A 27194-nucleotide genomic window follows, 5' to 3' on the forward strand; every position below is an offset into this window, starting at 1 on the left:
GTAAGAGAAATACAATAAAACAAAACAAAAACAATACAATACAAAACAACTTTAAATTATACATGTCCAAAAAAATATTGCAATTTTATAAAGAATTGCTCTGTTACATGTGCGCCTGATGGCCGCTCACACATCAGATGTACTTGTGTGTGGAAACTCCACAAGAACAGCATCTGTTAACAGAGTAAAAGAGGTAAGGTCAGAGGGCATGTTCATACAACTTATTCGTTTTACTACATCAGACTGTAAATATCTTGTATTAAAGTGCCACAGACTGATCGACTCCATGCCACGCCGCATTGCTGCAGCAATTCAGGCAAAAGGAGCCCCAACTAAGTATTGAGTGCTGTACATGCTCATACTTTTCATTTTCATACTTTTCAGTTGGCCAAGATTTCTAAAAATCCTTTCTTTGTATTGGTCTTAAGTAATATTCTTATATTTTGAGATACTGATTTTTGACTTTCATGAGCTGTAAGCTCTAATCATCAAAATTAAAAGAAATAAACATTTGAAATATATCAGTCTGTGTGTAATGAATGAATATAATATACAAGTTTCACTTTTTGAATGGAATTAGTGAAATAAATCAACTTTTTGATGATATTCTAATTATATGACCAGCACCTGTAATTGGGATTGGGGTGTATCAGCTGAATGTTCTTGAGCTTGAATTGAATTGGGTTTTTCATTAATAGAACAACCAAATAAATATAAATAATAAATCAACACCTTTATACAAACCCAAAGCAACTTTAAGATGGGTACAAGTGGAAATGTAACACACAAGACCTTTTTTGTAATCATATTAAGAAAGCCTACCATTGTTACGGGGCTGACGAAACGAGAGACATGCGGATCCATGTGCGAGCTTTTATTGATCAGAGTCGTGGTCTTAACAGGCAGGGTCGAACAATGGCAGGCAATGCAGAGAGATATCTAAAACGGGCGTGGGTCAGACGACAGCGAACAGTATAAAAAGGGGCTTGACAAGAGAGGTAATCCAAAACGTAAGCAAGAGTCCAGGCAGGGGAAAACACAATCCGAAACAGGCAAGACTAGGGAAACTAACAGGGCTCTGTAGGGCAGCGATAATGCATACAATACTCAGCAGTGAGGGAGAGAAAGTCCATGGCTTAAGTAGGGTGTGTGATCAGTGCAATCAGCTGTGTGCGCAATCAGTGAGTACAATGGATGATGGGAATTGTAGTCTGGTGAAATGCAACAGTAGTGTAGTGCAGTGCAGAAGTCCATGTGATGAGCGGGTGACCTCTGGTGGTGAGTGAACGGACAGGATTCGTGACAAGAATACGAGTTGGGTCTTGACAGTTCTAGTTCTAGTTGTGAAGCATAACGACTCTGAATCAAAGGCAAACTGGAATTTAATATGTTTTTCATTCTATTAATACAGTTTGAATCAAAAATGGTGATCTAACATCCTTGGATACCATGATGTCCTTCATGTGGTAAAATCTTGTACTGCTTCAGAAGACCCATTTGTGCTGCTACATTTGCAAAAATAGCAATTCATCCAAAAATGAAGAAATATACTTAAATAACCTTTCATGAAGTGATGACATCTCGCATAACACTAAAACCCATCAATTAAATCAATGAATTCTACTTGCTTCACTTTAGGCCCGTAGTATTGCAGCCGTCTTGTTGACTTTGACATCCCAGCACTCCACGCTGCCTTTGCGTGAGTGTCGGTTAGATCTGTCAGCCATCTTTCTGGTTTAAAAGACAAAAATCACCGGGCTTGTTTGTCTGTGTCTAACTGAAAAAGCACAAAACATTTTTTTTAAATTTTCCCACTGACAAACTGTGGTGTAAAACACAGCATATTTAACATTTGCCGTTGATAAATTTGATGTAATGTCATGTTGATTCCTCTTTGCTAGCTAATACATTAGTGTTGCTGAGCTGGTTAATCTTCAAAATAATAAGATACAACAAATCAAACTTTCAAAAGTGCTTTAAATAGGAATAAAGAAGCTTGAAATGCTTACCTTTTTCTTTTCGTGATCCTTGAGTGAAACTCAGCTCAGCTGTGATTGGACGGGCTGACATTACGTGACCGTGGTTTTTTGAATCTTTTAGGAAACACACTAAAAATATATTTTGTCATAAGTAAAATTTATTACAATAAAAAGGTTTAATGTAGGCTTAAAGGTGTCATCGGATGCCCATTTCCACAAGCTGATATGATTCTTTAGGGTCTTAATGAAAAGTCTATAACAAACTTTGGTTAAAATCTCTCAAACCTTTTTTCCCCTGTCAAAATCAGCTCTGTTTTCATCAAGCTGTTTTTAGTCCATGTCTCTTTAAATGCTAATGAGCTCTGCTGACCCCGCCCCTCTCTTCACTCTTCTCTTCACTTTGGATAGGGGCTGCAGAAAGTTTTGTAAGTGATTTATTCATGCGTTTACACATTATCTACAGTATAACAGGTGTTGAACACTTTGTAGTGTGTACTGCAGTGTAAGGGCTGACTGGTGAGGGTATATACGGGTGTCTTCTCTGACACACATGGAGTCTTTAACTCTGTGCACCTGATGTGATCTTCAGTGGAAGGTAAAACCGGTTCAGAGGTTCACTTTATCACTAGATCCCACACACTCCACACAGAACACAAGTCTGTGCTGATGAGTGAAAGGATTTAACACAACCCACTGGAATCAGCTGACTAAGGCATTTATAAATTTGTATCCACTTCAGAATTACTCTTCTTAAAAATAGTGCTTTAGCATACCTGCATGTTTGTGCTTTTGAACACGGACCAGCTTACAATAAATCATATACTGATCATGTACTAATGGTTTGTTCATCATTTGTTCATGATTAACAATTGTTTATCGAGATGATACAAAACTATTTTGACACAAATACTTCAATGATTTATAATATATCAACTAATAGCTTATAAACCATCTACTAACAAGTATATTAAATGCAACTTTAGTTAAAATGCATTTAGTACAAAATTAGGGTAACACTTTATTTTAGGGTCTCTTAACTAGTTGCTTCTTAGTGTGCATATTACTAGAATATTAGCCACCATTTATTAGTAGTAATTAAGCACATATTAATGCCTTATTCTACATCCCTAATCTTACCCAATACCTAAGCTTAGTAACTACCTTACTAACTATTAATAAGCAGCAAATTATGAATTTATTGAGGGAAAAGTCGTAGTTAATAAGTGTTCCCCATTCTAAAGTGTTACCAAAATTAGTTGTTCCAATTTAACAGACTTTAGGTATACCAATTTATAGTGGGCCACAAATACACTTAGTTATACTAAAGTGCATATGAATAAATTTAAGTATACTGCTTTGTCACTACAGTGTAGCTCAAGACTCAGTATTCACCATGGTCCTAATATGTAGGTATGACTTAGACATCAGTGTGTGTGTGTGTGTGTGTGTGTGTAGCTGTTGTAAACCTATATCTTCTAAAGTTTAGGCAACTCAGAAGTGAAGACCAGGAGACGTTGGGATATCTTTCATACAGAAGTTACTGTTTATTGAGAACTCGCTGTGCGTCGCTGTAGTCATCCAAGTCTAACTTAAAGCAGTGATACATTGAGGGGGCAGTGCTTAGGAGTGAAAACAAAGCACCTGGGTGACGACCTTTAAGCATGCAAATGAGGTATTCAGGTATAGAATCCTGCACCATTTAACCACTCCTAATCTAATCAGCCTAACTGCCCAAAGATTGGGGCAGGGGCATCAAGAGCAATTACAAACAAAAGGCAAGAGTCTCCGTCGTCTGGCTCATTAGACTTACAATAAGAGAACAGGAACTGGCAGGGACCTCTTGAATCGTTCATCTGATGTCATCATCTTCACCATAAATGCTAAATACAATGTATATAACTTCTTCAGTTTGTACACTATTACATTGGAATCTAAATTAAACATTTAAATAAATTTGTAATCCCACAATTCCCCCTTTGAGAGTTCTAATAACTCTCACAAAATACAAATTTAGACACTTAAAAGTTCATTCTTGTAACATGTGATCGTTACAGGCACATAGCACTTGTTCTGTGTTGATTGTCTGTAGGGACGAACTGCATGCTGACACAGAAACAAACATGCAGCTCCGTGAAGTTCTTAATAGTCTTTTCTGGTTGGAACTGTCGTTTCTCGTGATGGGCGTGAGTCATTTGTTGCATGAAACACTTGATACTAACAGGTTTCCGAACCATGAAGAATTATCTTCAGCCATCAGGTGTAATTTTGCTGAAAGATCAAGAATGTCTTGATCATGTTGCTGGATGACTGAAGTTCTCGTATGTGATTCTCTGCGTTGTGTATTTTTTTCTTTGTTCTGTCTTCCGTGACAGTTGGCTCGGCAGTGGGTCTCGTTGTCTTTTAGAGGTTGTGGCTTCATACGCAGGTGAGGAGTTCGGTGCGCATGGGTCTTGGAACAGCCATCAAGTGGTATCTGCACAGAGGAAGAAAGAAAACAAAAGACAGCAGTATTTGTTCTAAAGACTACAAACATTAGGGTTGTATCCTCTGTTCAATCTGCGTCTGCTATTGTTGTTCCTTCTTTCCCTATTTCTTAATTCCTTTGACACCTAAAGAACAGTGAGGTGAGGGTGGACTAGTGGATGGGAAAGGCCTATGAGGGGATGTTCACCGCAGGGTTGGCCCCCGAAGCCTGTTGCTCTGGTTCTTCCCTGGGCTCCTCACTGGTCCATGTGTCCTAACCTATCCCTGTAGGTGGAGGAACAACTTTACAGTGTGACACATGAGTCCAAGTTTTCCTTCCTGACACAATACTGCAGCTGCTGTAATCAACATCACTTGATGCGGTCCGCACCACTTAGGCTCTAATGGCTTGTTTCTGAACGACTTTATCATGACCCATTGACCTGGGATGATAGTGTGTCCACCTTCTAGTGGAGTCTGCCAACACGACTCAACTCTCTCTCTGGCACTCTGTACTGCCTTTGTGAGGTTTTCACAGTAGCGATCAGGGCATCTGAAGCAATGTGAACATCAGCATTTCTAAGATCAATCACACCTGGCATCTGCATAGGACGCCCAGGAATAATCTCATGAGGGCTCAGTCCTACTGATCTGTTAGGTGACGCTCTCATACTACACAGTACTGCGGGCAGTGCTTCAACCCATGGTACTCCTTCCTGATGCATTTTGCTTAGCCTGGTTTTGATTGTTCTGTTTGATCGTTCAACTTGTCCTGATGCTTGTGGCCTATAGGGACAGTGAAGGTTCCACTTAATCTTCAACATTCTAGACACTTCCTTGACTACCTGTCCTGTGAAGTGGGTACCTTGATCTGAGTCAATGCAATCTGGTAATCCCCATCTGGGAATGAAATCAGTAACAAGACATTTAGCAGTATGTGCAGCTGTAGCACGCCCTGTTGGATAAGCTTCTACCCATCTTGAGAATTTGTCTATTACTACCAAAACGTCAGTTTTTCCTTTACAAGGGGGCAATGATATGTAATCAACTTGCAGGTGACGAAATGGCCCTGGTGGAGCTGGGGTATGTGCTGCTGGTGTGGTGGCTGCTGGTACCTCATTATTTTTCTGACATGTTACACATCTCTTGACTGTTTCAGTGGCTATGTTTCTGAATTTTGGATTCCACCATTGATTTGAGAACCTGTGATTCATCGTTGCTGGACCACTGTGACCCAAATTGTGTATTTGTTGAGCCAAATATGGCAACAGTGATTCGGGAGCAACATACTTTCCCCCTTTGGTCCAGCAGCCGGATGAATCCACAGTGGCTCCTTTGTCTAACCATGTCCATGCTTCATATAGAGGAATGTCTTTATACAGATCAATGATTGATTCAGGAGGTAGAATTGTCTTCTGTGCTGTACTACCTGAACACACTTGTACAGTTGCATAGAAACAAGCCTGTTTAGCCGCTACATCAGCAAGAGCATTACCTTTAGCTTCCGTAGTATTAGTTGTGAGGTGTGCTTTCACTTTGATCACCGCTAATTTCTTTGGGAGTTTCATGGCAAACATTAAATCTTTCACTAATCCAGCATGCTTAATGGGGGATCCAGCAGAAGTTAGAAATTGTCTGGTTTGCCAAATAACACCAAAATCATGAATTACCCCAAAAGCATACCTGGAATCTGTGTAGATATTTGCAGCTGATCCTGAAGCTAGCGTGCATGCTCTTGTTAAGGCTACTAGTTCTGCAGCTTGAGCTGAAAAATGATCTGGAAGACGACCTGAAGCAACTACTTCAGTGGTGGAAGTTACTGCATATCCTGCTCGTCTGTTACCTTCAATAACTTGAGCTGAACCATCAACAAACAACTCCAATTCTGCGTTCTCTATGGGAGTTTCTGCTATTTCACTTGTCGCTGCATATGTAAGCGTAACACAATCATGAGTCATTTCACCTTCACCCTCTAACACAACTTCAGTCATTGCAGACATCATACATGAGGATGGGTTCGTGACTGGTGCACGCTGTATAACAATGTTCGGGGCTGTGAGAGCTGCTAACCAATTTCCCCAACGGGAGGAGGTGACAGAAGTGACTTTTGCTTGATTCATTAGTGCAGACACTGCGTGAGGGCATTTTACATTTACATTCTGACCTAACACCATTCCTGATGAAGCCTGAAGCGCTAGATGAACTGCCTGTACTGCTCTGAGGCATGGGCCCATACCTTGAGCGACTATGTCAAGTTTACCAGAATAGTAATGAATTGGGCGTAAGCTGCCCCATGATCTTGCATTAGACATGCAGTCATAAAGCCTAAGTGTTCATGGACATAAAGCACAAAGGGTCTATCTGATTGGGCAATTCCTAATGCTGGTGCTTGACATAGTGCTCTCTTCAAATCATTAAAAGCTTTGAGATTAATTTCTTCCATACAAACAGTATCTGAATCTTTACCATGGCCTTTCAACAAATCATAGAGAGGCTGCAATCGAGGCATAGTCTTCAATCCAAGGTCTACAGTAACCTGCTGTTCCTAAAAATGAGCGGAGTGTTTTAATGGTAGTAGGCGGAGGTATGGCTTTGACTGAAGCCGCTCGATCCTGTGTAATGGATCTATTTCCTGCACCAATTGTTTGACCCAGAAATGTGACTTGCTTTTTAGCAATTTGAGCTTTGTGAAAGCTGCATTTGTGTCCTTTTTTATGCAAATAGTCCAACAATGCTGTCAATTCAATTTGATGTACCTCGTGGTCTGTTGAGGCAAGCATAATATCATCGACATATTGAATCATAGTGGACTGTTTGACTGGACATTCTGGGTCACACAAATCACGTCTGACAGCCTGATGGTATATGGTCGGCGAATTCTGAAATCCCTGTGGCAGACGTGTCCACTGGTATTGTTCATAGTCAACTGTGAAAGCTAACCATGACTGGCTGTCAGAGTGCAACGGTACAGAAAAGAATCCATTAGACATATCAATTACTGAAAAAATCTTACAATCTAATGGTAAGCCATTACAAATTGTAGATGGATCTGCCACTAGGGGGGTGATTTTATCAATATGTTTATTGGCTACTCTGTAGTCTATTGTAAGTCTCCATGCCCCATTTGATTTCTTGATGGGCCATATGGGTGAATTACATGGACTGTTGGTTTTAATTAGCACTCCTTGCTTCAGCAACTTTTCTACAATAGGTTTGATTCCTGTATAGCTTCCTTATTAATCGGATATTGTTTGGTGACCGGAGGTGGATTTCCGTCAATTTAACTGGTTCTACACCTGTTAACAAACCACAATCATCCTTGTCTTTAGCCCAAATTAGATGATTCTGTAAGAAAGCATACTCAGTAGGGATTGCATTATTGGTAGAAACTTGTGCTGAGGAAATTTTTATGCTAGCGGATTCTGAGGACACGTCTAACGTTAGATGTACTTGTCTCAGAAGATCCATGCCTAAAATTGCACCTGTATTTAATGGAGCACATAGCAATTTTGTAGTCAGAGTTTTGGGCCAAATTGTACCTCTATGGGCGGGGTTTCATACAAAACAGAATCTTCACCTATTACGCCAGTTAAACAAAGTTTGGTTTTCTTGTATGGGATGTTTAAAACTTGTGCCAATTTTGTAGGAATTACTGTACACTCTGCACCTGTATCAAGCAAAAAATCTATCTCTTTCTCTTTTATGCTACCTTTCACAAAAATTCTTTTGTCATTGTGATGGATTACAGGGGAAAGGTAGCTACTCACAGCCCCAACAATTAGTTTTTTTCCTGGTCTTGTTGTGCTCTTACCAGAGCCTGTACGAGCTGTCCTAAAGTTTCAGTGGTCACTGGCGGAACTACTTCAGGGTTGTAGGCAGGCTGAGGAGGAGCAGAATTATGCATAGCATTTCTTTTACTATTTTGCAACTTCTTCCTACACTCTTTCTCCCAATGTCCTAATTTTTCACAGTAGTTGCATTTGCCTTCTCTTTTAGACCATCTCTTGTCTTGTTTTGTTGTGTTAAACGTAGCTGCTGCTACTCTCACTTTTGCCTTGACATCAGCATCTCTTTCCCATGTAGCTAACCTGTCTAGGTTACTTCTGAGAGTTCTGTTAGACCAAGTTAGATCTAAGAATGGTAAAGCTTTTCTGTATTCGGCTACAAGGCCATCTGACCAGATACGAACTAGGGGTCCCTTGTCATCTAGCACACTTTCAGGGTCATCAACAATTCCACTGTAAATTACAGCTGACTGACAAAATCTCTCAGTATATTCACTCACAGTTTCTTCTTTCTTTTGCACACAGGTAGTAATTCTAGACCAATCTATTTTGGGTCCTAAGATATTCTTTAGGATTTTCAAAATACCTTCTCTTAAATCACCTTTACTTGCATGTCGCAGTTCAGAAGTAACAGCAGATTCAAAACTGTTGAATTCAGATTCAGTTAGAATTTGTGACATCAACTGCGTTACCTCTGTTAAAGACATGTCGTAAAGGCGCATTTTACTGATCAATACTCTTCTAAATTCAGAAAAATGTGTGCGTGCTGAGGGTAAGCTCTGAGACAGTCTCTATATCTTTAGGTCCTAGTGTTTTGGCAACAGTTTGTATTTGCACAACAGAAGAGTTGAGAGGAACACTTTCAGTTTCCTCAATGCCTTGAGATCTTCTCCGAGCACCACAAACATTGACCAAATTTACAGGCACATCAATTACTGATTGAGAGCTACATCTCTTTCAAAGAATGCTTGTAAATCAGGGTAAATTTTATCCGGCTGACTAACTTCCACATCAGTTTTGCTGCAGCTTTGTTGCGGTTCAATTTCTTAGTCAAAGAGGACACTCTAGCTTGAAGCTCATTGTTCTGTTTCTCTAGCTCTGAGTTACGCTGAGATTGTTGTGTAGCTAGTGCTAAACCAAATTCTCTGTGGCAGCAGATAATGCCTTTCACATTGTTCTTGCGAACACATGCTCCTAATACCTTTTTACACTCATCTACAGACCAAGTCTTATCTGGATGGATCTCATATTTCTGAATTAGTTCTTGTCTAACTTTTTCAGTGACTATTAGGTTCATTTGCACTCCTAACAGTGATTTGAATTCGCTATCTGACCACAAAGGAGTCGCAAGACCACCCTTTTCTGTTGTTGGAATCAGCCTAGCATTCCTTCTAACCATTTTGTACGTTTCTTCTGTACCACACAAACAAAAACACTAAAACTTCTCTGATCAACAGAGGGTACACTTGTTAACACAGCTTAACTATTGTTAACTTTGTTACCACACAATCAAAACACTAAAACTTCTCTGATCAACAGAGGATAAACCAAAATTATTAGCATGAAATGCTAAACTTCTCTGTGAAAAGAGGATAAACCAAAATAACTAGCACGTAAATGCCAATCTTCCCTGCCTACACAGAACAGAGGATAAAACAATATTAGCACTTGATGCTAAACTTCCCTGCCTGGACAGAGGGTAACTTCATCTCTAAAAGTTCATTTTTTTAGAGGAAAACTTAGTTAACCAAACCCTACAGTTGTCTGTTAACTCTTCTCTGACGGCGCAGAGGATAAACAAATTTGTACTGGTCTTAAAGGTTCTTTTGGATTAGAGACAGCACTCACCACAACCTTGGTTGAGAGAAAAATTCAGTCTGGAAATCTTTGTTCAGCTTGAAGTTTTCGCTGGATTCCAAAAGATGCAGTCTGGAAGCAGATCTTTGTTTGAGCTTGAAGTTTTCAAACTGGATTCAGGTGAGGAAGCTGGAACTCTATCCGGGTCACGGCACCATCTGTTGTAAACCTATATCTTCTAAAGTTTAGGCAACTCAGAAGTGAAGACCAGGAGACGTTGGGATATCTTTCATACAGAAGTTACTGTTTATTGAGAACTCGCTGTGCGTCGCTGTAGTCATCCAAGTCTAACTTAAAGCAGTGATACATTGTAGTTTATATATACATTTAGGGGGCAGTGCTTAGGAGTGAAAACAAAGCACCTGGGTGACGACCTTTAAGCATGCAAATGAGGTATTCAGGTATAGAATCCTGCCCCATTTAACCACTCCTAATCTAATCAGCCTAACTGCCCAAAGATTGGGGCAGGGGCATCAAGAGCAATTACAAACAAAAGGCAAGAGTCTCCGTCGTCTGGCTCATTAGACTTACAATAAGAGAACAGGAACTGGCAGGGACCTCTTGAATCGTTCATCTGATGTCATCATCTTCACCATAAATGCTAAATACAATGTATATAACTTCTTCAGTTTGTACACTATTACATTGGAATCTAAATTAAACATTTAAATAAATTTGTAATCCCACATAGCTCAAGACTCAGTATTCACCATGGTCCTAATATGTAGGTATGATTTAGACTTCAGTAATTTGGTGGGAAGGGAGTTGTTGCTGAACTAACTTGCTGTAGATGCATTACATTTATAGATATATACAGTATCTTAAGCCCTTTTGAGACATGGCGCTCTCAAAAACCGAGTATTATTAGCGTTGGTATGTAACAATATTTTATGGGTCTTTCTTTTCTCTGGCTTTGACTGATTTGCCTTGTATTTCAGGAATTACATTTAAAAAAATTTTTTTTTTTTTATTAGGCTCAAAAGTCAGTGTCAAAAGGAAGTGTTCGGAAGAAGAGGTTGGAGCGGTTGAAAAGCATATGATGCATTTCATACGCAGCTGTCGAGTGCCTGGGAAGATGGACTGTGTCTCATGCCTGCTGGCCGAACCTCAGGCACTGAAAAACAGAGAGTGGTCTGCTATTAAGTTTTATATTAATAACAGAATTACTGCTTTGAAAAGACAACACAGTTGATAGGACAGATTTTTCTATACATTTCTATACATTTAAAGGTGATGAAATTAATATTTGTGAATTCAGTAGTGGATCTATACTTTAAGCAATAGGTTGCCCTTCGATAAATACCTTGTTTTAGTGAGTGTCTGGACGAGCACTATAGCCCCTTTCGCACCGCTTTAGTTCCAGAACTAAAAGTACAGTACTAAAGTACTGGGACGATTTTGTGCGAACTATTTTCCAGTACCATTTAAAGGGTTGCATTCGCACCGACAGTGGGTACTAAGAAGTGACGTAAGCCGGTCAACAGCGACGTCATTTGTGTGCGGCGTTCAACAACGAAAACAAAGAAGAACAACGTTAACAACAGGAGGATGGAGGACGCTGTGATCGGAGCTGTGTTGTTGTTGTGTCTTGCGGGGTTCACAATAATGGACATGGAATGTTGACGTAACTTATACGTCAAGCGATTGAAAGATCGGAAAGGAGTTCAAAATGTTCAAAAGTGCCTGCACTTCAGCGTCCGTCCGTCCATCCATCTATCGCTGTTCTCCATTCTTGCGAAATATAAGTTGATGCGATGTTTACACAGTATGTGTTTACACAGTGTTTTAAATCATGGCGGGTGAGGGCGTTTTCGTACGCGTTTAGCCAATCAGCATACACTTACGTCAAGATAGTTCCCATGGAACTGATTTAGACCCTACTCTGAAGTAGGAGCTACGGAGTTCCGGGAACTAAAACAGTTCCTAGTTCCTGCGGTGCAAATATGCCAAAAAGTGGGTAGTTCCACAATTAGTTCGGGTACTATGAAAAGGTTCATGCAGTGCGAAAGGGCCTTATTTATGCAAAACAAATAGTTTTTTAGTGGGTGGTTTATTTCAGCATGTTTAGAACTAAGAACTGCAGATCATATAGACAGCTTGCGATGACCGCTGTGAAAAATGTTTCTATTTTATTGCGTCTTCAGTCAAACTCTACTTCACAGCAGAACAATCTTTTTAATCAGTATGATTATCTTGTTCTTAACTCCCTCACTCTTCACTATGTGGCCAATATGTAGCCTAGGAATGATTTAGACCTCGGTGTATGTGTGTGTAGTTTAGGACTCACTTTTCACCATGGGACCAACATGGAGGTATGATTTAGACATCAGTGTATGTGTGTTTTTTATGTCCTAAAAGGTGATGAAATTAATATTTGTCCTTATATGTGGGTAAAAAATCAGGTTGTGCAAAAATATGCTTTAAATGAAAATCTCAGATGGCTGTCATAACAAGGCTATTGACAACCTAAAACTGTTTTCAGCTTGGCTCTGGCAGCTTTAGAAAGGCATGTCCCCATATGTGATGTATTTTTCATATGTACCAGTTTTTCACAAAACCGTGTGTGTGCGCGCGTTTTTGTGAAAAGTCAGGACATAGATTTGTATAATGACAAAGGTATGACACAGGTATTACAAGGTGAAGGTGACATCTCAGGACATTGACCCATGTCCCCACTTTTCAAAACGAGGTATTTTTGGGGAAAGTTGAAATGCACAGTCTCCTGTAAGGGGTAGGTTTAGGTGTAGGGCAATAGCACATACAGTAAGTACAGTATAAAAACCATTACGCCTATGGGATGTCCCCACTTTTCACAAAAATGAACGTGTGTGTGTGCAGTGGCGGCTGCAGGTGTACGGCTGTATGCACTGTGTGTACCATGAGCACTCTGAGAAACATTTTCCCCACAAATATTTCAGCAATTATTGTTTGTGATTTAATCATTCTTTTGAGTCAGTTCTCTCTTTTCAGTGATCTGGCCGAATGCGTCTCATAGCCTTCCCCTGGCAACGGGTCTGAAATTAACTGGGGCTTGAGCCGAATAAAGTAAAAATGAAATTAAAAGTGTTGATTGCAGCATTACATTTAGATCGGATCATATTTCTTTTTACAGCGTTGCGCATTTTAACCAATCACGCATGATTCTGTTGAGTTTATGAATGCAACGGTCAGTCAGAAGTGTTCAGATGAGTCATCGCTTTTGTTCAGTGCGGACACTTGCTGACTGAATTCTTTCATCATAAACAACAATGTGCAGATGTAAGTAAGATTTATTTGACAGTGTAGACAGCTTCATTGATAATAACGGGAGTTTTCTGAGTGCTTAAACTCACGCTAGACTATAGTCAGTGACAATGTGATTGTAACGTGGCTGACGAGACATGCGGATCCAAGTGCAAGCTTTTATTTACAGGCATGGTCATAAATTCAGGCAGGGTCGAGCAATGGCAAACAGGTATGGCAGGGACAAGACAAAATGAAAAACGCAGGACAATACAGGAACTGAATAGAAACACGGAATGGCACGGAAAGGGTTAATCCAGGAAACACGGGCTAGAAAACGAACACAGGAAAACAGGCAATGCAAGACTAGGATACTGACAAGGGCTCTGTAGAGTTGCTACGGCTAGGGGAGCGGTAAACGCATACACTACTCGGCAGTGAGGGAAACAAAGTCAAGGGTTTAAATAGAGTGTGTAGAACCTGGTCGAAAAGAACGCACACACGTGTAATTTAAGTCACATTCCACTGGAAACTAATCTAACTTCATCAGCTCGTAAAATGAGCAAATGACCAACACAACACTAGCGTCCGGCCATACTCCCTTTTCACCTCGAGACTCGTAAAACATGATAAGGTGAGGATGAAGGCCCGCTACATCTGTTCGGAGTTTAACAACCCATAATTACTCCTTTGGAGAAGCTCCAGAACCGAGCGTTCGCGATACTGCGACCCCGCTAACATAAAATACCTTTCCGATAAACAAAATCTGACTGACTTACGACTTCGTCTCAGCAAAGAAGATCACCAGAGACACCCAACGTGAGACTCCTCATGACCTCACGACCTCAGCTCTGGTTTCCCGCCTTCTAAAGGAATGTGCCTTTCTCTTCTTCTTTCCAAAAGGGAAAGAACACCCAACATTGTATGAACAAAGGATCTTCCAGACAGGACTTCTGCTATTAAAAAGCAATATACTCAAGAGACGATATTTGTATATGAATGTGGTATTTTGTTTCATATATCTGACTGTAGTTATCAGAACTTAGGACTTAAACCATTTGGTAGGTAAAATTATAGGTATTCAATATATAACTATCTCATGTTTGGTATTAAATTTCACGTTATGATGAGTCCAGTACATTGAATTAGATGAATGTTGACTTTTATCCTCATAAGGTATGATTATAACACTTTGTAGAAATCTGCTAGGATATTGTGGCTTAGGTGACATATTTATGAGCAGATAATGTATGCACAAAGTTTTAGTCGTGTGGGGCGGGGCTCCACCCTACACAGACATTATGATTGGGTCAGACAGTGACTAGGATGGACTTAATTCTGTCCGATAAAACAGACACCCCAACTTTGAACAACGCTCAGCTCAAACAAAGAACGGGGTGAAACAACTGGTGATTGCAAGAGACTTGGCTGAAAGTCTGGGCGTTGCCCCTCGATCGTGCTGTGAAACATCTGGCTGATCATCAAAAGACTTCAACCACCGGCCACGTCTGACCACCAAAGAAAACTTGCAAACTGCTGCGTAAGAACTTCAAACTCGCTATTTGCGTGCCGCCAGAGAGTCATCAAATCCAAAGGAGGAATCCCGAGTGACGTCACGCGACAACAACACGTCAGCAGGAAAAGTCCTGGGCTTCTCTCCTGCAACCCCTAAGAACAGCCTTCAATCCCAACGCACGATAAGTAAACAAACAAATCTCTTATTCGCTGAAGCTGGTTGAATTGAATGAATCGTTAAAAGATAACAATAACTGAGTCTCCTGTTTGTGACGTCCCCATAAGGTCGTCCTTATTTCTCAAGAAAAGAGAATATTTAACTTCCTTCAAACTGCTTTGATCTTGCCATAATATGTGTGTGTATGTGTTTTGGTTACTTGTATTGTACCCTAGAATAGTAAATAAATGCTTGATTCATTTTTAATGAATAGTCTGGTGCCTTGATTTTCAAATCATTAAACTATTTGCCATAGATCGTGTTACCTGTTGCTCAGGCAAATTTCCCAATAAATTCTGTATTATAATCAGTAATAAGAAGCATTGCTGAATGTATACTGTTAATACTCGCTGGACGAGTTGTTAATAAGGTATAAATTATACAATTTTGATTAATATCAATTAATCAGATCAAAACCGAATTTCTAAGATTTGGTTCCTTAAAGCTAAAATTTATAAATGAAGGATAAAACCTTACATAACATTACAAGTGTGTGATTAGTGAGAGCTGTGTGATCAGTGCAATGGATGATGGGAAATTGAGTCCAGTGTGATGTGTGCTGTGAGAGTCAATGTGGTGAGCGAGTGACCTCTGGTGGTGAATGAACGGAAGTGCAGGGACAGGATTCGTGACAGTGATCATGTAAATGTTCTTTGCTCGCTTTAGGTGTATAATTTATTCGCTGTTTGAATAACTGTAAATTAAATAAAATAATGAAATAATTAGTAGCTTACAATGTTTTTCTTAAACTGTGATCACATTAAATATAAATGGCCCAGGCCCAGGTTACTTTTGAGGTCTGGTACAAATATGACATGCAAAAATACATATGCTATAGGCTCATATGTATGCACGATCAATCATTAAAATATTGCGATCTCGATTCAAACACGCGTTACCTTATCCCTTAATGACGATGATTCCGCTGTCTATTGAACCTTTGAAATCACAATCACATCAGAATATTTACACCTGTTTTCACGCAGCCGCTGATCCAGAGAGAGCGGTACTCATCTTTGCTAACAGTCTACACAGTAGGGCTACAATTCTGTTGCTAACATTAAATAATAACGAAAGTATTAGGATAAGTTTATAGTCAGGATATAGCCGCAAATAAAACTAGGAACTGACCTTTGGAACTGATGTTACGGTGCAAATAAAGACTGTATATGTTACATTATGCCAGTAGGTGGTGACCAGTGATTGTTCAAATGTATTTGATTTCTGAATCATTCATTCAAGAGATTCGTTCAAAAACTCGAGGAAGTCTTCATTCATTTATTTCAAATGATTTTTTACATCATGAATTCATTTAAATTAATACATATTTTTAAATAGACTCATTTATAACATTAAATAAAACATTTAGTCAGAACCTCAAGAAAATTAGCCTACATATTATTTTGTTTGGTTGTCTAATGTTTTGTTTTCAGAATCGTGGGAGAACAGTGATCTCTATTCTAAAAATCAATTATCCAAAGTCATAGATGCCAGATATATTATGCATTTTTTAAGCTAACTAATGCTATTAGTACGGTTTCTAATATTAAAATGTACAGACTAGGATGTAAAAAGTACAATCTTACAGACTGTAGTACATTAACAAGGATTTGGTACAATTATAATGCATTATAATGCCGTTTCTCATCTAGTGTGCGAAGTTCTGCAAACCAAAACCCTCTCGCACCAATCGCAAAAACGTTGTCCGGCTGTCGAGCATAGTTACTACTCTCACAATTCTGAGTAATAAAGTGTGAAATATAAACTTGAAATTGTAAGAAAAGTCTCTTTTTTTTCCCCTCTGAATGGACTTTATGTCAGAATTGTGAGATAAAAAGTCAAAATTACCTTGTTTTATTTTTTATTCAGTGGTGGAAGCGGGCTTTCATAAATTATGAAGAAATTGAATGAATGTGAATTTAGTGAGTCAGACACACTGTTGATTTCCAGGGAATTATTGTCTTGTATCACAGCGACCTGTAAATGAAACATTTTTGCTATTACATATCATAATTTTATAATCATTCCTATTTGTGCAGCATATGTCATAAGTTATTGTACAGTTGTGAGAACACACTCACCTTTGTCAGCGTTCACTTTCCGCATCACTTCCTGTTTAGGGGTTTGTGACCACCTCAGTGTCACGTCTGTGATTCCTCTATCAGCCAGAGCAGATCTCAACTGGAAATAACATTCATACTGAACTGATTAGATCAGAATATGACAAGATATTCAAATCTTCCTCTCCTCTTTTCTCGTGTCATGTCCAAAAACAGGAGAACAGCAGCTGATTTTGTTTTTAACAAAAATACACGATGGGCTCTGATTGGTTAGCTTGGACCAGTGTGTTGTGATTGGCTAAACCGCCTCCGGTTGTATTGTAAACAATGGCGTCATCTATATTGCTTATCAATTTGAGCTCGATTGAGATGCAGAGGATATTAGTGAAGAGGATCACACAGAGCACGGCTTTTAATGGTAGGCCTATGTTTTTTGTTTGTTGTTGTCTCATACTTTTAGAGACGCTGTTATTATGCTACTGCTTATGTTAGCTTTTAATATACGGTTTTATCCTGATTAAAGCTTTAATACAGTGCAGCAACCGTCCATGTTTAACTTGTCATAGCTATGTGAAAATAAGTGTATAAATGGAACAGTTCGATGTTGGAGCTGAGCTTCTGATCTGAATGAGAGAGAGAGAGAGAGAGAGAGAGATGCAGAGCAGGGTGACGTGAGGAACAGTATTAAGAACCGCTGCTAGAACATTGATTTTGAAACTTTTGAATACATTAGAATCATTAGAAGAAAGAATCGCGGTTCATACAGTATATGAATAGATTTTTACATGCACCCCAAGTTTTCTTCCTCTTCTCTGAAGCAGCGCAGCATGGCCTCACCCCCTTCGTTGCATGTTCCTGGGGGCAGGGTTTATGATGTCACTAACCCGGAAGTATTTTGTTGTAGTCCCTTACCAGCCGTTCGCTGCAGACGATGCTTTGCTAATTCTGTAAAAGACAATTTCTCCCTTTGCATTGAACTTTGAGCTTCGTAACTTTGCAGATGTTGTTTATGCTCACACAGCTACATTACACACTAACACAAGTTAAAAAGGTGAAATCATATTATATGACCCCATTAACAATGCAATAAGTGTTTGTTTTCTCATCACTTGTTACTTTTTTTTTCTCACCTGTTCCAGAACGTTTTCTCTCATTGTAGAGTCGGTCAAATCTTTGCTGGAGCGAAACAGCAGTTTTACAAATGATCTTTTTAAACAGGGACCTAGAAAAATATAATCATATATATGTAAATTCATAAAAAATCCTAAGAAATATGGTTTGCTCCCTACAAATGAGCTAGCATTTATTAAAACTTATCCAAGCTCCTCACTGCGTCATATTTACAAAAATTGATGATGTGAAGACATTATTATCTGATATATAGAGTGGTGGAACTATGATGTCACTTTGTAGGCAAAAACCTGGAAGCGAGTGCATTTTAGCTCTTCTGGTTCCATCGTCCCAGAGTCAGTGGGTTTTTGGTTAAATCTTTATACAGAGTAAGTAATGTTTCTTATTGGCATTCGATAATGTGTTGTTGTGACAATGTTTAACGCATTTACTGGTGAACTTGTCCCAAACTATAACTCCAGAATAAAATGTGTAAAATCGAGTGCAACATTTTGAAATATGATAGACAACCTTTCATTGCATTTAAATGTTGCACGACGTGAGGATAGTTATATGTTCTATGCTTTATTTATTTTGAATAGTACAAATATGTAGGCCTATATATTATAATAAATATAATGTACTGTTTTTGCTGTATTTGGATCAAATAAATGCAGGCTTGGTGAGCTGAAGACACTTCTTACTGTTACACAAATCTTACTGTTTAAATAATTTGACTGGTAGTGTATGTATTGTCACCATGTTTGCTTTGTCTTTGTCCGTTCATTGTGTTGCTCACGTCTGTTTTGTGTTTTCTCATGCAGTTTCTGCTGTCTCCTGTTTTCCTGGGTTCCAGTTTCCTGCCACTGTTTTGGATGTTTTGGATATTGCACCCACGATGTCTTGACTCTTCTGTTGTTTATTTGTTTGTTTGTTCCTAATAAACTGTTTAACTGCACTCACAAGTGAATCTCAAGTTATTTTATGTGATAGTCATATGTATACACATTTCTTTTTTCCTCACATTCTTTCTTGTAACTTTTCTCTCTCAGTCACACACCTGACTCAATGGCTCATTATGGAGCTCATTATGCGGGCCTTTGTCTTCTCAGGTGTGAGTCACGTCCTCTCGCATAGAGCCTTTCCACTCAAAAAGTGACTTAGAAAATTTAAATCAATATATTGTTTTTTTCTGAATGAGTGAGTTAGATTATTTTCAGATCATTTTGAAGCAAATATTCTAGGCTACAAGATCCAGTTCTCAAAAGTCTTGTGAACAAATGTTCTGAATGTGTTTTATGGCCTTATTTCAGTGACTTCAAAATTTTAGTTTTTCACTAGCCACGCATAAACGTTTCTTTCTCAAAAACAAAATAATGTACATAAATGCTGCTAACATATTATTGTAGCCCAGTTTGTGCTGTTTACAGTGATATAAGACTTTAGCCATTTATATGTGTATAAGCAACTGAACAAAGCACAAATGTCAGGGCATGTCAAAGCTTCTCCAGGCCCCCAAAACACCCTCAGACCCCAGAGGGTTAAATAAGGTCCGTGGTTCACACAGACTCAACATACTTTCACGTTTTATTCTACGACATAAAACACACCAGTTACACCCCACTCGTGATTTTTTTTTAAACTGTTATATTTCTTAAAAAAGACGTTTGCTCACAAGTTGCTAAATGGGACTACAGGCGCTGTCGGAGGCATTAAACGTCATCACGCCGGACAGTTTATCAATTTAGTATTTTGCAGTTGTAGTATAATTTGTAATTCAATTAATTGTAGAATAACCAATGAATAGTTTCCTACATTTTATATTGTTGTTCGACAATGTTTTTTTGCTTTGCCCTGAAATTCGACACATGTCTTCGGAGGGAAGATAACATCCTAACAAAATTATAGCTGAAATGTGGTACTTTATTCACTAAAATAAGTTTAATCTTACCATATCTAAAAACTCACTCACTCTGCTGTTATTTAATAGATTAAATGCACTAGAATTTTATTGAATAGTACGTGGAGACACGTTTTTAATTAAAATATTCATATTAATCAAGAATTTATTGACTTTTAATGCACCTTATTTCGAAATGTAAAGAAATACGTGCTTTCAAATGTCCTTTAGTTATGATTATTTCATTTATTCACTATACTATTTATTACTAATGTCTCATTTCAGTTTTAGTTTGGCTCTAGTTTTGTATTTATTCCAGTTTATATGAAACGGTTCATGTAGCGTGGATTAAAATTCATATACAGTGTAAATCCTTTTCACTGAACGTGTTAAAAATAAGTTTGAAATAGTTGTCGGGAGCGCGGTGGTGGTGACGCTGAAGGCGAGCGACCGTGGTGCTGTAGTTTGTTTATAGCCTAAGTTTAGCTTTTAATTTCTGACGCTTTTATTTAGGTTTCAAAATTCGTCAAAGTTATATTATTTTGTGACGATTATCTTGATGGACAAAACGTGTAAATTTCATGAACTATGATTGAACACAGAGCTTATTTTTTGCGATAATCCAAAAGCCTATGGAAAAATTGTTTTTTTGTCGAGGAACCAGTTTCATGCTAACCGCCGATCCGCCTACAAAGTGACGTCATAGTTCCCCCACTCTATTATAAACCAATATTACTGATGTATACCTTCTCCATAGACCTTCACCTCACACAGAGTGAGTATCTTCATGTCTCCAGGAATATGAATAATCACGTAACGTCCCTCTAATCCATCACATGAGTAGCTGTAGGACTCACCTGCTGGAATAGCAGGAATAACAGCACATCTACAGACAGAGAAACAGATGAGGGATATAAAAATACTGTCATATCTGCATTAATCCTTCACATTTGTGCTTGACGTCTCACACTCTTTCAACCTCAAGTTTCTCACATGGGATTGTTGATGCCGTTGTTCTCCAAAGAGTTTCCGATTCGAATCTCTGCTCCGTTTATTTGTTCTGCACAGCAGTCTTTTCTATTACTGACGACCACTTTACTAACTCGGTAGACATCATGCAGATCCAGCCTCCACCATGGGTCTGCCTCATTAAGGGTTGAGGAGCATCCCGTATACAGCTGCTGGAGACCTCGATCAATGGCCTTTTCAGCAAACCAGTCCACAGATGTTGACGACTGTATAGCAGCTCCAGATACTGCCAGATTTTCTAAAGAAAATGTATGAAAAAAATGTCACGACTTGTCTTGATGCACAAAGTTTGCAGCAGAGGGGAAGATTACTGAGGAACAATGACTGGAGGTGAAGTGAATTATTACTGCATCAACTACCCTCACCAAACTGAATTGTGAAAGTTATGATTTTGTGTTCCTTTATAGTACGTTACAAGTATGGCATGATATTACATGAATTATATATTAATGTATAATATTGAATATAACGCTCTACAACAATGAATTACCAGCCAAATACCCGTAGACTTCAACCTCACACAGAGTGAGTATCTTCATGTCTCCAGGAATATGAATAATCACGTAATGTCCATCCAGTCCATCACATGAGTAGCTGTAGGACTCACCTGCTGGAATAGCAGGAATAACAGCACATCTACAGACAGAGAAACACATGAAGGATATAAAAAATACTGTCATATCTGCATTAATCCTTCACATTTGTCCTTGATGTGTCACGCTCTTTCAACCTCAAGTTTCTCACATGGGATTGTTGATGCCGTTGTTCTCCAAAGAGTTTCCGATGTGAATCTCTGCTCCGTTTATTTGTTCTGCACAGCAGTCTTTTCTATTAGTGACGACCACTTTATTAACTCGGTAGACATCATGCAGATCCAGCCTCCACCACGGGTCTGTCTCATTAAGGGTTGAGGAGCATCCCGTATACAGCTGCTGGAGACCTCGATTACCATCAACGGCCTTTTCAGCAACCCAGTCTGCGGATGTTGACGACTGTATAGTGGCTCCTCCTATTGCCCGATTTCCTGGAAAATTAATAAAAACCCGTCGTAACCCATGTTTATGCACAATTTGAACAGTACTTTTACAGTACTGTTACTACCAACTCAATTCTGTACCTGCTCGAACTCACCCGCTTTCAAACGCTCCTGTGTGGTGTTGTGCGCATGCTCTGGTTTCGAATTACAAAACCAAAAGTTTATATTTACAACATGTTTCTGCAGCGTTTAGTATTGTAGCCAATCACAGGCATCTCTGTTGAAAGCAATGGCCAATCAGAGGTGTTTACTGTAGGCTAGTCAGAATCCGCTCTGAACTCATTTTTGTTTTTCGCAAGTTTTAGTTTTTCGCGTTCGCAGATCTTCCCATTATAGAAAAAGAAAGCACACAGAATGTAAATAAGAGATTCATTGTGTAGTTTTCATGCGAGTAATCTCGGTCAGTTGCGCTATAAGGGAAGCGCCCTTTGCTCAGTTTCTCTGTATAATCCGTTCACAATTTTAAGAAAAGTTTTGTTTGTCTAAGAGGACCAAACGTCCACATATACTGTTTCAGGATTAACAACCACGAGTGTAAAACATTACGTGAATGAATCTGCTAAATTGTTCCATGATTAACGGTGATAACTGTAGCAATGGACAGAATGAACTGACAAGCCGATGTCAAAATAGAGCTGTGCATTAAGTGATGCTGAGTAAATTCAGAGTAACAAAACTACAGCAGCAACAAGTCTGTGTTGGCTGAATAGTAGCTTCTACAATTAAAGATAAAACATAAACCCCCGGTTTCACAGACAAGGCTTAAGCCTAGTCCTAGACTAAAATATAAGCCTGGGCTGTTTCAACTGAAAGAAACTTGCACTGACTGATCTTAAAATATATCAGTGCCTTTGTTTTGTCTCAAGATGCACACAGCAATGTTTTTTTCTACTTTTCTACAATGTTTACTTTTCTGTCTAGCCCGTAGTTGGAGAAATGGAGATGCTGACAGTGTTGCCAACTTAGCAACTTTGTCGCTAGATTCAGAGGCTTTTTCAAAAAAGCGCCTAGCAACAATACATAACACATAATTGGACAAACCTTATTTAGTTTCTGAGACTCGCCGGTACTGCTGCGCGAGCGCAAGGTTTTGCGTCTGCTCTGTTCTGTGATCAGCTGAGGAGCAGCGCTTTTAGTTAGACCAGATATTATGTTGCTTCTCTAATTTTAAATGCAAGTATAGTCGAAATCACAACACAGCTATTGTCTTTATCTTATGTGTATTTGATTTCATCAGATGACGACTCGATTATAAATCAGGATTTTTGTGCAGATTAATATCTTGGAAGGGAGTGCTGGTTATGTAGTTAATGGGTTACGTTTCAGTCACTATTTCATATTAATTTGGTTGTCTGACAACAGAATCAGTAAAATATAACAATGAAAACAGTTTTATTGAGAACTTGGCTGCATCAAATTACTGGTAATTTCATGTCATTTTCATCTTACAAATCTTTGTTTTCATGTCATCTTCATGAATGAAATGTCTGTCAGTCCTCTGTCGTGTGTGTCATGTGTTCCCGCCTCTTGTTTCCATATTTGGTCTTGTTCCTGTCCTTGTTTATTAGTTAAGTGTTGTCCAGCTGTGTTTTAGTCATTATCTGTAATTGTCATGTGTATTTAGTTCCTGCCTGTTTAGTTAGATTTGGTCTGGTCTACTCGTTATTCCCCGGTGTTCGTGTTTGCCTCACCTCACCTTGCCTTGTCTTGCCCTGCGTTGATGTCATCATTAAAGACTATTATTTTGAAGTTTATCCTCGTCTCCGTGTTCCTCGTTCCTCCCTGCTGTGTGCACCGTGACAATGTCAATCTTTAAAGTTTAAAGTGCATTTTACTGCACAACTCTAGAGTCTTTGTCACTTTTTCACTCATGATGAGTTTGCATCCCTGTTATATGCTCAAGCCCCACGTTTATCAGAATCATCTACATAAGACGCCAGTAAAGCATGAATACTGTCATACTGGTTTGGAAAGACATGAGCGTGATTTCTGGTGAACTATGAGTTTAAAGTAAGTTAGTAAAAAAATATTTATTACATTCAATGAAGTGCTCTACAAAAACAAATTACCTGCTAAATACCCGTAGACTCCAGCTTCAGCAATATTAAGAATCTTCTGATCTCCAGGAATATGAACAACTATATAACGACCCACCATCCCACCGCATGAGAAAGTGGCTGTGGCACCGGCTCCAAGAGTAGAAATCACACCACATCTACAGACAGAAAGATCATCTGTTATCTGTTTCTGTTCATTCTTCACTTCAGCCACAGAAATCAAATCAAAAGAAAGAAATCCTCACATGGTGTTGCTGTAAATGTCAAGAAAGTTCCCGATACAAATCACCGCTCCATTAATCCTAAAATCATTGCTCGATCTATTAGTGATGGTCACTCTGTTCACTTTGTACACTTTCAGTAGATCCACTCTCCACCATGGGTTGGTTTCAGGGTTAGTGTGGGTAAAAGTGTTGAAAAATCCATCAAGAGCCCATTCAGGATAATATCCTTCTAAAGTTGATGACTGAGTAGTTTTGCCCAATCGTGCTACATTCTCTGGAAAACAATTCATGGATAAAGGCCAATAAGAAATCATCTACTACTGCAGAAGACCTTTACCAAACTAATCTTTCTTACTCATCATCAGCTACATGTCCACCACAGGGTCAGAAATTAAGGGTTAAGGGTGCAAAACAGCGACAGATATTTAAAACACAAGGGTAAAATAATTTTTATTTTTTTGGATATCCAACATTTGTTACTCAGTATATTTCTAATCTTGGCCTATATATCATGATGGGCTTGGTGTGTTATATTAAACAAAGAGCAGCATGATCTGACATTAAAAATTTGTAAAGACTGTTTCTGAAAAAATCAATTTTGGAGGGAAATATTGCCTGTTAATAAGTTAATTCTCTGACTTTGGTCTATCTGGTATCAGGAACTATAAACTGAGCATCGAACTGCTTCAGAGATTTATTACAGGGCTACATTTCTAAGTACTTTTATATCTGCCCATTTAACAGACAAAACAGAACAAAAGTGTTTAGACACTGAAGGATTCTTACCTTTTTGTCCACGTGCCATTTCCTCAATCAATAAAAACCCTGTGGAAACAAGTCAAACAACCGGGTTTTGTTGAATCACATTTGAATTTGCATTTTAATTCACCTTATATTGCCTCTAATAATTAAAAACATGGGTCCTACTTTATATTAGGTGGCCTTAACTACTATGTACTTGCATTTAAATTAATCATTTGGTACAACGCACTTATTGTTTACATACATGTTTTTACATTGTACTTATATTTTTAAAAATACCTATATGTGATTACATCTGTGTACAACTGTTGACCATCCCTTACACCTTAACCCACCCTTAAACCTACCGATACCACCTCAATAACAGCAAATGTGCTTTGCAATTCAATATTTTTTGATGTAAGTACATAGTAGTTAAGGCCACCTAATGTAAAGTGGGACCAAAACAAAGTCTGAATGATAAAGGAAACATAAAACATTGATCTACAAAATGATCGCTCTTCATGGGGCTCTGCTCTCTCTCTTTTTCTGTTTTGTAACCAGTTCAAGTGTAACCATAACAAAATACTGTTATTAAACTATTTCAATTATAAATGATGTGCTAACTAGTCTCAATTCAACATTTACATTAAAGTGCTACCTACTGCAATACAATTTAGTCACATAATAGCAACGCTCTCCAACATATTTGGCTATTCTAGCTGCGCTTATTTCCGTCGTTGGTATAAGTGGCAGTGGGTGGTAATAGACAAGAAATGTACAGTTTTATATCATCCTGCTGTTAATGTTTCTTTAGTCCTTCAGCCTGAACCACTGTAGAGACACCACCCTTACAAAGCATTTACATACACAAACAAGCAAATATTTTACATTAGATTTGTTTGGTAAAGTAGATCCAAAATAATAAAAATAAAATAAACTGAGAAAAACAATCCTAGATATCAAGTGACAAACAAAACCATAATTGACAATCTACACTACCCTTCAAACGTTAAACGTTCAAACTTGATACTTTTATTCATCAAGGACACATTAAATTGATCAAAAGTGCCAGTAAAGACATTTTTATTTGTTACAAAAGATTTCTGTTTCAAATAAATGCTGTTCTTTTGAACTTTCCATTCATCTATAAATCCTGAAAAATAGAATGAATCACGGTTTCCACAAAAATATGAAGCAGCACAACTGTTTTAAACATTGATAATAATCAGAAATGTTTCTTGAGCAGCAAATCAGCATATTAGAATGATTTCTGAAGATCATGTGACACTGAAGACTGGAGTAATGATGCTGAAAATTCAGCTTTGATCACAGCAATAAATTATATTTTAACATATTCACATGTGTGGTTTAAAAAAAAACTGCTTAATTATAGACAAGCATGAATGTATGAAACACCATCTGATTTAGATTATTTAGGTTTGTTTGGCCAGAATATTTAACACTTTATAATATGCTGTAAATCCACATTAGAGGACGAGATGAGTGTTGGCATCTCTGAACAAAGAAAAACATTACAGAAAACTCAGCGTTAATATCAGTGTAAAATAGCAGATACATGAATGTTGTACGTTACCCAGTAAGATCCACAGGCACTTGTAGAGCTTCTTCATGGCTGATTAAAGGATGAAGTCTTTCTTTAGGATGAAGAGTGTGAGTGATGTACGTTTTATGGAGGATGATCTGTTTATATGTGCATCACATGACCAACCTGGTCTCTCCTCCCTTCAGTCACACTCGCCTGTCTCTCAGGTTTCAAACAAACACACTGTATTTGTTTACCTTGTCCTAATGTCTATTGGATCAGTGTGAATTTTGTGCACAGTTGGTATTGTGTACATCTTTATTGTCATTTATACTGTGCAAGAACCTGCAAGAATTGCAGAACTGCACAAAACTATTATACTAAAACTAAAAAATATTGTGTTCAGCACAGATTTTCAGGGAGTTTGTGCTGAAACTCCCGTCAGCTTACACA

General features: G+C 38.5%; 1 protein-coding gene across 6 annotated transcripts; it reads right to left on the reverse strand.

Annotated features, from left to right (window-relative positions):
- Window positions 1-26977, reverse strand: LOC131537552 (uncharacterized). Of its 6 annotated transcripts, none has more exons than XR_009270318.1 (12): window positions 26793-26977; window positions 25241-25279; window positions 24476-24728; window positions 24243-24388; window positions 21882-22161; window positions 21628-21773; window positions 21102-21375; window positions 20855-20994; window positions 18229-18320; window positions 17120-18043; window positions 16887-17015; window positions 1-173 (listed from the first exon to the last, which is right to left on the reverse strand). XR_009270318.1 is itself a non-coding variant. In XM_058771087.1 (10 exons), the coding sequence occupies exons 1-10, from the start codon at window positions 26827-26829 to the stop codon at window positions 18038-18040; spliced, it is 1413 nt and encodes a 470-aa protein (XP_058627070.1). In that variant the 5' UTR covers window positions 26830-26977; the 3' UTR covers window positions 17065-18037. The 6 variants fall into 6 exon arrangements, 1 of the variants encoding a protein (XP_058627070.1); XR_009270317.1 differs by lacking the exon at window positions 1-173 and adding an exon at window positions 10003-11198; XR_009270320.1 differs by lacking the exon at window positions 1-173 and having other exon boundaries at window positions 16212-17015; window positions 17120-17219; window positions 17890-18043.
- Window positions 26978-27194: the final 217 nt, after the last annotated feature.

Source organism: Onychostoma macrolepis, chromosome 03 (genome assembly GCF_012432095.1).
Source record: "Onychostoma macrolepis isolate SWU-2019 chromosome 03, ASM1243209v1, whole genome shotgun sequence".
Classification (NCBI taxonomy): Eukaryota; Metazoa; Chordata; class Actinopteri; order Cypriniformes; family Cyprinidae; genus Onychostoma; species Onychostoma macrolepis.

Excerpts from the sequence above, each read along its gene's own strand:
- LOC131537552 (XM_058771087.1), bottom strand. The coding sequence starts at position 26,829 with ATGAAGAAGCTCTACAAGTGCCTGTGGATCTTACTGG. Across the intron at positions 25,280-26,792 it reads GTGCCTGTGGATCTTACTGG|GGTTTTTATTGATTGAGGAA; the intron begins GTAACGTACAAC and ends TTGTTTCCACAG. Across the intron at positions 24,729-25,240 it reads AATGGCACGTGGACAAAAAG|AGAATGTAGCACGATTGGGC; the intron begins GTAAGAATCCTT and ends ATTGTTTTCCAG.